Source organism: Anser brachyrhynchus, assembly GCF_964034855.1.
Source record: "Anser brachyrhynchus genome assembly, chromosome: 1".
NCBI lineage: Eukaryota > Metazoa > Chordata > Aves > Anseriformes > Anatidae > Anser > Anser brachyrhynchus.
In genome coordinates, this window is record NC_137694.1 from 191,257,297 (window position 1) to 191,273,155 (window position 15,859).

Genomic DNA, 15,859 nt, shown 5'->3' on the forward strand with positions numbered 1-15,859 from the left:
TCTGAGACAATGAAAGACTGAAGAGTATGGAGCTTTCTCTGATGCTTATGAGCTCATTAGGAACATAGGTAAGGAAAATGTAGATGGATTGCACAGATGCTGCAAGAAAGGGGAGCCCAAAAAAATCAGAGTTTAAGAAATTCCAAAGTAACGTCTCAGATGTGTCCTGGCTCTATTAAGAGTCCTTAACTTTCATTCCCAGTTCCTACATAAGTGCCTTAGCTAAGTCTAGAAAAAGATTCAGCAACCATCCTTGTAAAAGAACAGAAGAAGTCAGAACATGAGTGTAAAAACATACCATGCCTCTTTACTTCCTAGCTTTCAGAGGTTTAGAAGTTCTGATTTCTACTCCTGGACACCCAAAGTTTCCAAACACAAACCAAGCATACAAATTGCACCTCAGGAACTGGATCCACCTTAAACAGCTCCAGAACCTTTATGAATTAAAGGTTACATTCCAAATCATGACATTGAACAACTGAAGAATCTATCTGAACACTTGCTTCTGTACATTGAATAAGGAAAAACAGTAACAAAGAGATTAATTGCAAAGTCTTTCTTACAGATATAAGGCTTCTTAATTTTTGTCTATGAACCATTAAAATTTAAACATTCACCTTGTGGAGTTATGTGTGAATTGTTTGCTTGAGTAGCAAGATGATTTTCCAGTTCTTCTATTTGTTGCCTGTATTGCTGCAGTTGTACTTCAAACTGCTCTACCAAGATTCTGAAGTAGCTAGATGAATAAAACAATGAAGTTTAATCATACCATTTCATTACTTTGCTACTATTTAAAGAAAAAAACATTAGCTGCCAATTTCCATTTTGCTACTTGCAGCAGGTATATATTTTATGACATTCTTCAACAAGTAAAAAGAATGTGGACTGTATTTCTCAAGTCTGTGGTATAAGATAAGTGTAGAAATAAAACACTGATTCTGTGAAGCATCTGGTACAAACATTACAAGAAGCAGAAATAAGTCAACTTACGAAGTTATATTACCAACTACTTTTATAAATAACAATAACTCACTCTGCTGGAGCTGTATTTTCATGCTGGAGACCAGGAGGAGTTTTCTGTGTTCTTAATGCTATTTCTGCATTCTTCAGCTCCTAAATAAGGAAAATTAATAAAATGAAAGGTTCTGAATGAAGTGCTGAAAAATAGCTACAATTCTACTGTTAACTTAAACACAGGACGAAAACATTTTATATGAAGGAAAGCTATGATAGAATCTGACCAGAAATTCTTCAAAGAACACTCTTGTAGAAAGTTAAAGAACTGCAAATACCAGAAGAGGTTTGGACAAGGAACTAATAATGGTATACCCTGAAAATATGCTGAACTCTTAAAAGAGCACAGAATGGTTTTGGGTTGGAAGGGACGTTTAAAGATCCAACCCCTGCCATGGGCAGGGACTGTCACAGGTAAGATTTAATTTCTATTGTACTTCAGAAATCCTGTTACATTTATTAAGGACTATGAAAAAAGAACAGACAAATGCAAGGAAGTAACACATCTAAATGCAAAATGTTTCTTCTTTTAAAAAGTTCTTTTTAAAAGTGCCCGTTTCTATGGAAAGGATCTTTCTAAGCACGGTAATTACAGCAGACTGTTTAATACTTCCCAATAACCATCACTAATCCTTTCTCAATGCCTGGTTCTGTCACTATTCTTAATTGCATTGTTTAAGGAAATGCAAGAATATCACTAACAACTTCTTCCTTTCATAGAAAATAATTGCCCAAATATAACTAGAGTATTTCCGTTCAAGATACAAGGAGCATCAATTTTTTTACTTGATAATAAAATACACTGATTTATGAAGTCAACAGTCTTGATATGCCAGATGAAAGAAAAAGTGACAAGATCTTAACTTCAGAACTTAATTTGAGCTCAAACTGGTGACACAGTTAAAATGCAGACTGGTGAACAGAGCTGTGACTCCTTCACTAAAAAAACACTCGATACAGTTAGACACTTTGGTCTCTGAATTTTTAATTTTCCTTAAGTAGTCAACAGAAGAAAATATACTTGCATCTCTACTGCTCCAGAGTCCATCATGTGGTTACAAACTGATCTTCACTGGCAGCTGCATATGCAACTGAAATGGAACTAGAGGGGGTATATATTCCCTCCATTGCATAGGCAACATAAAGGATGCTTTCCTCAAGATAGGTGTCTTTATGCTGTTGTACATCTCTGAAAACATTGGCAGCAATGATTTGTCTCCTCTGATAATTTCAGGCAGATCAGAATGGATTAAGCTTTTCACTTTGTTTACAACCCTTTCAGTTTGGATACCATATAGTTTCAATATGCTAACTTGTCTGATAAATAAAGGTATTTATCCTATAGGAAATAAACATGCAAATTCTACATAACAAAGTTTTATTAAGTTATACCTGTGCAGTTTCCATTTTCAGCTTGTCAATATTAAGAGTGTTTCTCTGTAATCCACTGGCAACTACAGAGAGAAGTTGTTTCAGAGCTTTAATGTCTTCCTGTACTTTAAGCATTGCTTTAGATGACATTCTACTAATTTCTTCCTGAACTTGTTTTTGTTCTTTCACAAATTTCCTGGAGAAGGGAAAAAGGGAGTGGTAGGAAAAATAACACAATATATTGAACCTGAAATACCCAAGTGTTTACCCCACTTGCATTATTTAAATAGGAACAAAGGAATTGTAGTTCTTCCAAAATCTAGTACTGAATAGTAAAATTGTTGTTTAGCTAGCATGCTAACACTGTAGAAAACAGCAAAAACCACCAAGACTTCAATAGCATGTATAAGCATGTCATGCTGTACTCTGACAAACTAAGCTACACATTTTTTAATATATAACATCTATCCATGTAAAAGCGATTATCACATTGAATTCACCAATACAGGGACATACAGACTGACTAGTCTACAACCTGCCTCCTTCCTGCTTCAGTGAGGCTGTTCTGTAGTTCTCTCAACTCCATGCAAGATCCACAATGCATACGCAAATAAGATTCAATATTTATTATGCATGTACAACAGGCTTACTGCTCCCAGGGAGAGCAGGATCAGCTTCTAGAAGCATATTTACTGGGCACAGCTGTTTGTGGAAATGCTATTTAAAAGCAAGTCTGAAAAGGACAGCCTAAGACTTCAGCTACTACAATTATCCACCTACTCTGATCCCAGTATTAATGTGACAGCCTTGGGCTAGTAAATTATCCTGCAAGCAGCCTGCAGTAAAGTGTTTTTGTTACATAACAAAACACTAACAAAACACAATACTTCAGCTATGCAACTGTAATAAATAAAGCACTACTTACTGCAGATTTTCTACATCTTGACAGATTACTGGAGGTAGATTTTCATCCTTTAGTGCTTTGCTATCTCTGCAAGAGACAATGCATGTTTACTGAGTGCTTTGAAAATGGCAAGCATTTTTTTTACATGATTACTAAGTATCACGAACACTTTCAAGTGAAAGATTACACAATTTTACACCTGTTGTATGCACCCTGAAACTAGGAAGGATTTCAATTAATGCACAGTCAGAGACTATGCTGATGTCCAATCCTGTGGTACGAGTATTGCACACATATTACAGAAAAAGTTTTTCAAACCATGCAATTAGTCAATAGCAAAAGCCAGATGAGCAGCAGGTATTGCATTTGATGGGAAAATTGCAATGTTTAACATGATGAACCATCATTACTAAAGGACCCATGCTGCAAAAATTGGTTATTTACGAGCAAGGCTTTTCCAAGAGCAAAGTAGTAGAAAAGGCCAGCATATCAGAAAACTAAACTTAGTAAGATACTGAATGCAAAGATAATCTGAACACTTACTCTGGTCTTGTTCCTGTTTTGTCACCTAGAAAAAGAATTGTAGGTCAGAAATAGAAATTTGAGGAACTGACAAAACAACTTTAATGAGATTTTAAGGAAGAACTAATGAGTGCACTCTACTTGATTTCTATTACTACAAGGAAGACACTAGGTTAGCCATAAAATATTTTAATTTATTCTCCCTTCACAGACAATTATATTTTCAAGAACAATGATTCACCAGGTCAGGTGCTAATTTCTTGGCACGAAAAGTAACGTCAAGCATCTTATGTCCCTACACCAATCACTATAAATGCATGAACAATTGCAGTTGCATAAGAAATCTGTCCCTGCTTACACAACCGTAGCTTACTCAAACCTGCACCCACAGAACACTGAAGTGTTTTGAATTCTGCACCAGGAGCCTCTTCTCACATAAAAAGCCAACTGAGGTTTGTTCACTGGACTTCCCTAAGAATTCTGCTATTGCATGTTGTCCAGGAATAAGTGAGGTTTTAGAGAACTGAAGATGTTACTGCTTACTTACCATCTACACAGTTCAAACTAGACATCTGTGTATCTGGATGAGCAGATGGTTTCAAGATACCAAATACCTCTCTTGAGCAACGAAGAGGAGCTGAATCCAGTATCAAATATATGGACTATTTCTAGTTGTGGCCAGGAGCAGTAACCGTACTGTAGCAGTCTGCTAGGAAGAATGCTCAGACCAAGAAATGGGCCTCATCTTTTTCAGCTGGATGCCATTCAAATCCTTACTTCCTCTCAGTGCCAACAAGCTGGAAGGTAGCTGAAGCTGATGCTAGCACCACAACCAATTTAGGCTGCCCAAGCCAGTGTTCCTGCCAGGCGAAGCTGTTTGTTTTAGAAGCAAGAACCACTTAGGTTGTCTGCAGACTGTCAGCCAGTACCAGAACCCACACTCACGCATCCATTCTATATACCTTTAGCAAACAAAAACCACACCAAACAATGACCACCCTCATCCCTAACAAAAGCAACTACCAAAGAGCAACTGCACAAAAATGGAAAAACAAGACCAGAACTGACAGAGGCCAGAATTAGGACTAAATTTACTTTGCTTTCTCTCCCAGTCATTTTTTTTTGCTGCATACCACCTGAACAGTATCTAAAAGGTGAAAGTTTTGAAATTAGACCTTGCTACTTTTTGAGCAACTGCTCTGGTTTTTAATAACATGAGGAAAACTGTTATACAATAATTGCTTCCTGCAATATTTTAAAGAAATACTAGGCACTCAGTCTCAAGAAAAAACCCTTTATAACTAATTCCAGAAGACAGCATAAAGATGCCAGTGCCTATCTGTCCTGGACCTTCTAAGGGCAGCAATTTCATAAGCACTTTTTAAATAGCCACATCTCCTCCTTCCTTATCCTCATAAAGAAAAAATAAATAAAAGCCACAAAATCATCACCATCATACCTTACCACCGCTCCCCACAGCTGTACAAACAATTGTACTGTCACAACTGAATAGTAGTGCACAGGTAGGACTTCGTCAACGCTATCCATTATGAGAAACACTCCTAAATAAATCCTAAATTCTGAGAAGTGAAAACTCTGAGATAGTCCCCTTTAGCACTTCCCGTTGCTTTGCTAAGGGATCCCTTTGCTCCTTATCCTGACAGCAGTAGTCCCCCACTCCCAGTTCCACTTCGCAACACACGCGGAATTCAGGTACTTAACTCATTTGGAATTACAACCTAAGAGCTAAGCGATGTCAGACTGAAGCAGTCTGGGGTTCTCTAGGCTTCACTTCAATATACATGTACATCATGGAAGTGTTGTGCAATCCTAATGCCATGGTAATGGAACCCCTCACACTGACAGCCTAGAACTCAAAGCTTTTTCATCAGTTGCAGCAGTAATATCCAAAAAAAATCCACATCATGCAGAATACTCCAGTTTGGACAGTCAATGTGTTATCTCTTCTGCATATAGTTTCAATATTTCCTTCTCTTTTAGTTATTGGAATACCTCATTTCAAATTTGGCTCCTGAACGAAACCAAGAGATTAAATGAACAGTTTTGATTCCCCAGAGAAAATGCACATTTTTATAATCAGCTTTAGTTAAGATTACTCTGGATGTATAAAACTAAGATAAATGAGTAAGTGCTCATCTGTCTATGTTCAATATTCCGTTAAGTATTTCAGAGATACCACAGAGGTAGGTTTTAGTAACTGGTTTTAACAACCTAATGGAACGTACCATGTATCAGTACCCACTACCAGAAATAGAGCTTTAAAAATATCTTGTTTTTTTACCTGTTATTCTTCATTCTATGGCTTTTGAAGGGGAAAAAAAGCAAACAAGAAATCCCACCTCATCAGTTTAACTGTTACGACTTGAGAACACTATTTCCAAATGAGTACTTTTTGTATTTGCAGTGTATTTCTTAAGCATAGCTCTGATTCCCCCTCTAGTGGCCATTTGACACAGCTGTTAGGAAATCTGCCATAGCTCTCCAGTGAACAGCCAGCCATATGAGTCTTTTATGCGTGGAAGGCCGGAAACCAGGGTTTAGGTCCACAGTTCCTAAGTATGATACTTGGTTATACTTATTTTAAAGTAAATAAATCCACAAAACTTTGCTTGCAAACACAATGTCTTGTTCTTCTATACAACATTCAAGAATGAAATTAAGTGAGAAACTTCGTAAAATAAAGTTTAAATTGATAGCTTTAATTCCACATCCCTAACAGCGAAGTAGTGTCTCTTCTGTAGTACTCTGATAATTTTGTCAGTAACAAATTATGGCATGCATTATGAGCTATAAACATTTTAAAACAAACTTACTTTTTTTGTCTGAAGAACTACTAAAATCAATGCCACCAAGACCTTCATTAGCAGTACTTGAAGGAGCTGCAGTCGTCCCCAGAGTCAAGCTCAAGGCATTCTGCCCAAGCCCTGCAAGAAACACAAACAGAATTTTCGCATTTAAAATGCTGATAATTACAACTTATTTTAAGCTAAACCCAAAGATTACCTTGTTTGCAATTTCAGTTCATTTACTACATTTGGATTAAAATATGCAAAATAGATTGTATCAAGTTCCACACAACTCTGTGAAAGCATTTTCTGTAATTGCCTCACATTATTTGATAACTAGATCGCCAATTTAGTCATCATTTTAAGTAACTTTGTTTCATTTGCAGTTTAAGAGCAGCATGTTACCAAGACTACAACACATTAATTTTTCCTCTAGAACTAAAGACAGGAAGTCAGTAAATAATTGAAATGACAACAGTAACGGTTAGAAATTTTATTCAGATAAAAAGCCAGCAAAATAAGTTTTAACTTCTCCACAGTTAAAGGAATACTTATACAATGTTGCCCTCTCCTGTTTACAATCAACTTCCTTGAGTCAATTATCACAACAAAACTTTTTAAAACTAGAACCCAAGCAAATCAAAGTACAAGCAAATTTAAGAATGAGGGACAACAATGACTTCAGTTTTCATTTTATTGTCTATTCCAGTCTGTTCCAAACTGTAAAACAAGAATAACTTTCACAGTATTAAGATTTATATAAAAGTAAATTTTACCTTATAACTTAATACAATCAAGCATTGAATTTCAACATTTTAAGATAGAAGGGGGAAAAAAAAAAATGTTCACCTGTTGCTGCTGTGCTTGTATTCTGGAAGAGCGACCCTCCTAAACCTGCTAGGGCTCCTCCTAAGGAGAGGCCTGTGGAAGCAGTTGTAGTTGGAGCAGTTGTACCACCCAAATTTAATGTAAAGCCAGTAGTACCTGCAGAGAAAACAGACCAGCTTCATGTAGACACTGCGTTCAAATACATCCACAGACAATCTGAAATGGGTGAACAGCATCTGTATTGTGACTAAGTAATAAACTCAGACTTTTTTTTCCCCTGCAATTTCCAAAAACCACTAGAGACTTTCAAACTGTAAGTCATTTTGTTCCATATTATTGCAATCTTGATTAGTCCAAGTCTACCTGCAAGTATAGCAAACTTCTGAGAGTCCCACAAAATACTAGAGAATCTAGAACCTGGCACAGGATTTATTTTACAAAATAATGGATCTAACAAGTGTGATTGACTTTTTAATCTTTAAATGCTGAAATGTTAATGTTTTATGTTAAGCATTAAACTATTTCACACAAGGCAAATAAAAAACTTCTTATAGGTAGTTCGAGTCTTCTGCTGTAATTAAGTATCACAGCTTTTGGCAGAATAGAGGGGAATAAAGTAGAGAAGGACCAAAGGCATAGAGTGACAGAGCACAGAAGGCACAAACAACTGGGCTGAAATGCAGTCTCCCAAGGTTAAGAAAAATGAACTCCGTTCTTAATTATCACATATCTTGCAGTTCAGCTAAGTAAAGTATGATGGCAAGTGTTTGCCAGTACAAGAGCTGGAAAAAAAAATCTCATTTATTCTAACTAGATAACTATTTCATGCTGTCTACTACAACAGGTAGATGTAACTTTTCAGCTGTGTAAGTAGGAAACTTTCAACATTCAGTGGGGTTAACAATAATTAAGATGATGGTTTTATGTGACAAATCATCTATTGCTACCCTTCTAACAACTTTGATTACATGCTGCCTAAATTACAAGGTGTACTGCCCCCCATATAAAATAAATGTCTGTATTGGGCTACCCAACTTAGAACTAGTAAAGTCCAACGAACCTTCTTACTGAAGGTTCTAGCATTATGCAAATGCTAGAATAAAACAGAGCATAGCACAATTTTACAATAAAGTTATACCGTTAAAGACAAACAAAAACATTTTCCTACCTGCTGCGGGAGTTGATGTAAGAGCAGACGACAGCGACAGGCCACCCGCTGAGGTAGAAGTGATAGATAAAGCAAACGGCGTGGCTGAACCTGCAGGTTTGTTGAAACCTAAACTAAAGCCTGTGGTAGCTGCTGATGTGGTAGCAGGCGTGCCTAAAAGAAACCCAAAAATAACTTTTTGAGTATTCATTCTCAAAATATCCAATCTCATCTTCTAAGCTATCCCCATTTAATTGCCACTAGCACCCCAGCAGGCAAGATCACTTGCAGGCAATAAAGTATTTCCATAGCACCTTCAGATAAATTTCAAAGTTGACGTTAATTGCAAAGGTATGTTTCCTCCAAAATTCTGAATAATCCAAGAGGCTTTAATCTTGGAACACAGATAGACGTAATGTGCAAACCAGCAGGAATGCACATACCCCTTCAATTTATAAACAAGAAAATTATGTTGAGATGTTATTTCCTCAGATTTTGCTTTTGAACACTTGCAAAGTAAGGCAAATAAAAGCTTCTATTTCCTGCTAATTTCATGGTAAGAATACATCTTATGTTCTGGAAGCTGTATTCAAAGAAAAGTGTGATATACAAACCAGAATAACAAGGATAATAAAAACATTGTATTCTCAATAACTGCTGTGTGTCTGTTTTCAGTAACATTTCACTCAGCTACTCAGAAGAATTGACATTTGCCTGCATAGTACTGACTGCCACTTATGATTACACATCAAGTTCTGGGTCAGCTGCTCTTCCTTCTCCTACCCCATTTCATTCGCTTCTTTAACCAATACCATTTTTCCCTACTTATTCACAACATGGTTTCCAAAGTGCTTGGACATCAGTCTGTCTGGTAGCAGCACCCCCACGTCCCCTCCTCCTTCCCTCTCTCCCCCCACAACAATTCTGGTTGTTCAAATTCAGGGTCAGTTCTGATGTTTCCAAAAAAAAATAGCTGAAAACACCTACATAGTTCTGTAATTCTCATGACAGCTGAAAAACAGCGATTAAAGACACACCAGAGAAACAAGAGTAATGTATTCCTCATGTCCCTTCCCAGTTCAACTCTTTACCCTTCTGCTAGAGGGAATTAACAAGCAGATCTGTTCACTCAAAGTTCATAAGAACAAGAAGCTCTGTACGAAGAATTCTTTGATAATGGATTCCACTTCTCTTCTGAAGGATGACACTGATGAGGGGACAAACACAAGTCTAGCTTTTCACTGTGACCACTCTTACTGTTGTGCAGGAATAGAATAATCCTTTAGCTCTACTCTGGCTTGCTTTCCCCTGTATATCATTAACATCCAAATTAGGTCCTCACCTAGCGTCAGTGCTGTAGCAATGGTTGTTGCTGTTCCTGCTTTAATAAAGAAAACAGTGTAAGAACAGTAACTGAGAACCACAGAGCAGCTATCCTAATAAAAAAACATGAACCAAAACATGGAAATAATGTAACATATGTAGACTATTATACAAACTTTTACATATTATCTTGAAAGCAGAAAAACCATAACATAGAAACCACTATTTGTGAGCACCAGCAGCATACAACAAAGCATAACTGCCTTTTAAAAAAACAAACTTTATGAGAATGTGTTAAGAGTGAAGCTGACACTAACATAGCAGCACACAAGGTTGTTTTAAATTTCAAATAAATGAAAGTAAACAAAACTATGGAGACAGATAATTCTATCAAGTATTTTTTTAGCCATATGGTTGTACGTAACACTGACACACAAAACAGATTTACAGTATGATGAAGAAGATTATGGGGAGCAAGCTTTTGTAAAGTGTTGTGTCTTGGCTCAGGGTTTTTACCCCACTTGTAATTTAAAGAGACAATTTTGAACAGTGCAATGACATTTCAGATTTAAAAAAATGATTAAAAGTTCAAAAGACAGAATCAAGACAGAAATCACCCTAACCTAGACAAACACAGTAATACAAAGTAATAATAATTATAATAAATAATAATTCCTTATTATTTCTAATAAGGGAATTTCTGAGAACCAATCTATCTGTTCATGCAGAAGCAGAAAAAATACAATTTTCTCCAAATAAATTGGAGCCAAAATAAAATTCATTAAGGTATGTGTGTACGATGGCTGAAAAATAACTCGTCTGAAAAGGTTCATTATTTTACACTCCAATTTTTAAGACTTCTATAAGAATTTCTGCATCTAGAGTATTTCTATAATTTTTGTACGAACTTCTGCATCTGAACTACAGACCTAAGGAAAAAGAATCAATAAATTTCTCTATATTGCTAACATTAAAAAAAACACACAAATTTGCAACTTTGAGACTGAAAACATCAACAATTTCACACTGGTTTCAAATGTTTTTCAAATCAAAATACAGTTCAATTTTAAATCATAATTTTGAGTATCCTGGATAAAGAGGAAAATTTCCAGAAAACATCAGATTCAAATTATAGCACAATTTACACATAGGCCCAGATACAATTTCCTGGCAACTGCATTTATGTTTATGCAGCATTGGCGCTGCATACTTCTCAATTAACAACCTTTTAACCTTCTCAATTAACAAACCATTCCGTAAAGACCATAAAATGACATAAGTAATATTCGCAGCGTGGCATTCTGCGACTTAAGTAATATTGTGTGTGCCGTAAGTAACATTCACACGGTACACGTACAAAATGTGTGGCACATACAAATGGTACATTTCTTCACCGTTGACTCAAATTTCTGCTGTACAAGAACTTTTTCTACCTGTACCGGTGCCTCCTAGCGTAAAGCCAGTGGTTGGCTTTGATCCAAAAAGTCCACTCCCAAAGCCCACTGACGGAGCTGACGTAGTTGCTGTAGCAGTGGAAGAACCCAGAGTTCCAAAATTAAGTCCACCTGTTGAGCTATTATAGAATAAGACTGTTAGCATTAATTATTTTTTAAAAGAAAAATCCAACCCCCCTTATTTCTGTCTCTTTCCCACACCATCATTGCCCTGAACAGTCAGAACATAGCAGAGCAGGACAGAGTCAGAGCTCACTGTCACCAAAGAGGAATTCACCTCCCTCCTTCTTCTACAGCTACCTAGCTTCTACTGCTTCCATGATGCTGACACCATCCGTTGAACTCGTTGCTACCTGCCTGACACAGCCTGATAAACCAGCCAAAAGCTTTTCTCTTAGTTTCCTATTATTTCCCCTGAACTACTGGAAGCGGAGGACAAATGCTAGAGCCAGCCCAAAGATGATAAACCTGCAGGAACATCCTTTCAAAGCAACTGGAAGCCCCGTTTGATACCTCTGTCCAGAAACGTCAACCAAAGCTACCTCACCCTGAAGACATAAGCACATAACCACACATCCGATCACATCAACAGCACAACTTGGGCCTGTCTTACCACCAAAAAACACAGAGGGAAGAATTAATTTTCTAACCACAATGCTCTCCTTTTCCACACATGCAAGCAACAGGCGATCCACACCTACGTTTTGTACACTTTCTTTTCTGACAATACAGTGTGCAATCCAATCCAACCAGTGAAATAAACTTCCAGAACCATTTGCACAGATTAAGGGGAAGAGAGTGGAAAGAAAGAGGAGAAACTCAGTTCAGCAATCACAAGGAAAATTAACAGTTGTGGTTTTTTTTTCTTTTTTAAATTTTGGGTAGCTACCCATTATGGAAGCTTCATGGGAATTACAGGGCAAGCCATGTTTTGCAGAGAATGCATAAAATTATTGCACAAAACATGTGGGGGAATACAGTAATCAGAATTATCTGTAACCTGTGAAATCATGGGTACCAAGAGCCAGATGTGTCTAAGATTTAAAAATTTTAATTTTTAACTGATGAATTTTTGACTGATGAAAGATGAGGTGAATAATTTATTTGTAGTACTTCTGGCTTCCATTTTGAACCTCTTGGGAAGCTAGAGAAGATTTCTTGAATTTAGACATTTTGTATAGACTACAGCAGTAGCACTGAAATAAAACGTAATTTAGGCTTCAACATAACAGTTGTTACGATCTACTTGAGGTTTCAGATGTTCAATATTCTCTCATTGTTCCCTCTTTCCTTTCTGTATGAATGCAGCTCCTCTGCGTAACAAATTAATCACAAGAGCTGATCTTTAAGAAAAAGAAGGCTATCATAGGCTTCTACATTAAAGGTTGGCAATATCTACACCCTGGCAACCGGGCAAGTCCAGTAAAAGCTGGTAAAAATTCAAGATCTGGGTGTTGAGTGACCCTTAAAGGTAAATAATTCAGGAAACAGACACCAAGAAGTTCAGAAGGACAAAAACCAGCTGTCCAACTCCATAGGAGCCAAAGCACTTCACCTTGCTTTACTCTCACAGTTTCAGCATACCAAACTGCAGCAGCATGACCTAATTGCTTATCACCTTATATATACAACATGATGCTTCTTTCACTAGTTGAGAGCTTGTTTCTCATCTTTTCCCAGTACAGACGAAGGTGATTTTTGATTAATTTTTTTCATGTTTCAGCATTACAGTAGAAGAAAGCTAATGCCCAAAATATGCAATTCAATACTTCGGGACAAAACAAACAGACAATAACAACAAAAAAGTAAATACGCCAAAATATAGAAGTAAACCAATGGCAGTATGAGAAAGCACAGACCAGGGTACTGTTTACTCCCTACAGCTGGAAGGATGAGGAGTTCAGCTCACTTAAGTCTTAACTCTAACTTCAGAGCTAGAACAAAGCACTTCACCTGGCTAAAGCATGCTATAGAGAACTGCGATAAACAAGACCTTAAATACCTCACCTGCTATTGGCTTAATGCAGGAATTACATAGGCTGCCATACCATATAGGCTTTTTGCCATCAGAATATAAACCGACTGGCCACACTGACTAATAATACTCATGCTTGGACTAAAGAGCAAAGCACCCTTCTTCCAACACCTGGCAATGCTGCTTCAGCTGAGAAAAGGCCCAGCTTCTTCTTACTGTCTCAAACGCATTCTCCAGCAAACCATCCCGCAGGGATGCTCAAGATTCTTTCACAAACCATCCAGCAGTGAAAAGGCCTGTTCCTCTGTGACACTCCTTGACCAACAGCCCTGAAGACTCATCCTACTTGTAGAAATATATGAATAAAAATGCAAAATATAATGTTTGCTATTAATTAGCTTCCATAACATTTTAACTTACTTTTTATAGATTAAAAAAGGCAGCCAGAACAGCAAAAAAACCACCCTACAAAAACATTTAAATTCCATGGGTAGCGTGTACCACATGCAAATCAACACAACAAAAGAAATTCTCGTTTCAAGCAGTATATTAAAATAATACTTTTGAATAATGCATGTTTCCTATGATTAAAATTAAAGTTTTTTTTCTTTTTAAACAGGCATGAAACAAAAGCAACTTAAGTTCTTTGCAGAGTTCATGTAAAAGCGCATCTTCACTGTGGGGAAGAAAAACACACACATGTAACAAAAATATCATTAACCTGTCCTGACTGGACAATTAAGAGTATTAGAAGAAACTCAGAAGCCTTGCCCCCTCCCATACGGGCTTCCAAAAAGCAATATTGCCTTTCAACCCAGAGATACTCTTTGATCCAGATGTTGTTCCCTTCCCACTAATTCCTGCCAAATCCTACAGCTGGATATTTTGAAACATACCTCCTTCAGGTGAAGTAGTAACTCACCCTGCCCATTTCATTTATGTTACTGCAATCAATTTTGCCTGATAAGATTTGGAAGACCTCCAGAATTTGTGTAGTGCTCTAGAGCTCCACTGTAAGGGTCCTAATCTTCAACAGAAGCATAACAGCAAACAGGTCAGGAAGAATATGGGCTAGTACAGGTGTGTGAAGAAAAAAAAATCTTGCCTATTATTCTGAAAAAAATAAACACTAATATTGCTTTCAGCACAGAGCCTCCTATATCACCTGCAGATATATTTGGTGCCCAGCACCAAAGTTTCCTTTCCACTTCAAAGCACAAGCACCAAATGAAAGACTGAGACAGAAAAGAACTTGGAAATAACTTAGAAATAAACCTGGAACTTGGCATTTGAACATTACACACTCAGACTCTGAGCGTGCCACACACACCACCTCAGGCTGCCTGCTCACACCTAGGCACATGTGGGGTTCACCTTTTGCATTCAGAAGGATAAAAAAAAATGTGAAGGGTATCACGTAGCTCAGACAGAGACGAAGCAGATCAAGACGAGGATCATAGAATCATTAAGGCTGGAAAAGACCTCCGAGATCATCTGGTCCAACCATCCCCCTACCACCGATGTCACCCACTAAACCATGTCCCTAAGCACCACGTCCAACCTTTCCTTGAACACCCCCAGGGACGGTGACTCCACCACCTCCCTGAGCAACCCGTCCCAGTGCCTGACTGCTCTTTCTGAGAAGAAATGTCTCCTCATTTCCAACCTGAACCTCCCCTGGTGCAACTTGAGGCCATTCCCTCTAGTCCTTATCACTAGTTACCTGTGAGAAGAGGCCGACCCCCAGCTCCCCACCTTTCAGGTAGCTGCAGAGAGCAATGAGGTCTCCCCTCAGCCTCCCCTTCCCCAGACCCAACGGCTGCCGCTCCCTTTGTCCTCAGCCGCCCACAGGCCCTCCGCCGGTGCTGCGGGGCCACACGGCGCCGTGAGGGGCAGCCCCGGGAGCTGCGCTCCCCCACCCCCGCAGCGCTCCCCCCGCACCCCCTCAGCCGCAGCCCCCGGGCTCCGTGAGGGCCGCCCGGTGCCGCGGGGGGTGAGGGGAACCGCGTTACCTCGGCGTGGCGGCTCCGAAGGAAAACCCCCCGCCTCCTCCTCCTCCTCCCGCCCCGGCTGCAGCGGCCGTTGCGGAGCCCAGGGTGCCGGCGCCGAAGGAGAACCCCGCGGACATGGCGGCGGCGGCGGCGGCGGGGCGGCAACGGCGGGGCCCGATCCCGGCGGCGGCGGCCACGCTCCCTCCGCGCGCCCGCCGCAAGGCACCACGGGACAGCGGCGGACGGCCCCGGCCGCCCTTAAAGCGGCAGCGCCCCGCCCTGTGGAGTTCCCCCCCCTCCCCGTCATTCCCGGGAGCCCTTCGACAAATTCTTCCTAACGGAGAGGTTTTGAAGGGGCGAGATGCGGTGGAACGAGGGGAAGGAGGGATTAGTTACGGAGCGATACCCCTACACGGTTGCGATCGCTCCTAATTGCCCCTCCGTTACTCGAGAACTTTAAAGTTCAAGACCACCAAAGACACGTGTTGGTATCTTTATGCAATATAATTTTATAGAAATTTGT

General features: G+C 39.0%; 1 protein-coding gene across 7 annotated transcripts in view; it reads right to left on the bottom strand.

Annotated features, from left to right (window-relative positions):
• The window catches only part of NUP58 (nucleoporin 58), a 41,372-nt gene extending 25,802 nt beyond the window's left edge, over positions 1-15,570 (bottom strand). For 3 of the 7 annotated variants that reach the window (XR_013945479.1, XM_080577331.1, XM_080577328.1), the window contains exons 1-11: positions 15,358-15,568; positions 11,350-11,489; positions 9,936-9,974; positions 8,615-8,767; positions 7,468-7,602; positions 6,646-6,756; positions 3,833-3,857; positions 3,311-3,376; positions 2,407-2,581; positions 1,034-1,113; positions 618-736 (exon numbers count right to left, since the gene is read on the bottom strand). Coding sequence is in view for 5 of the 7 variants with exons in the window: in XM_080577331.1 (XP_080433457.1) it covers positions 618-736; positions 1,034-1,113; positions 2,407-2,581; positions 3,311-3,376; positions 3,833-3,857; positions 6,646-6,756; positions 7,468-7,602; positions 8,615-8,767; positions 9,936-9,974; positions 11,350-11,489; positions 15,358-15,473 (1,159 nt within the window). In the remaining 2 variants the exon portion in view is untranslated. Of the gene's footprint in view, positions 1-617; positions 737-1,033; positions 1,114-2,406; positions 2,582-3,310; positions 3,377-3,832; positions 3,858-6,645; positions 6,757-7,467; positions 7,603-8,614; positions 8,768-9,935; positions 9,975-11,349; positions 11,490-15,357 lie in introns of all 7 variants that reach the window. The other 4 variants (XR_013945478.1, XM_080577329.1, XM_080577332.1 and 1 more) reach the window with 3 other exon arrangements.
• Between the last annotated feature and the right edge of the window lie 289 nt (positions 15,571-15,859).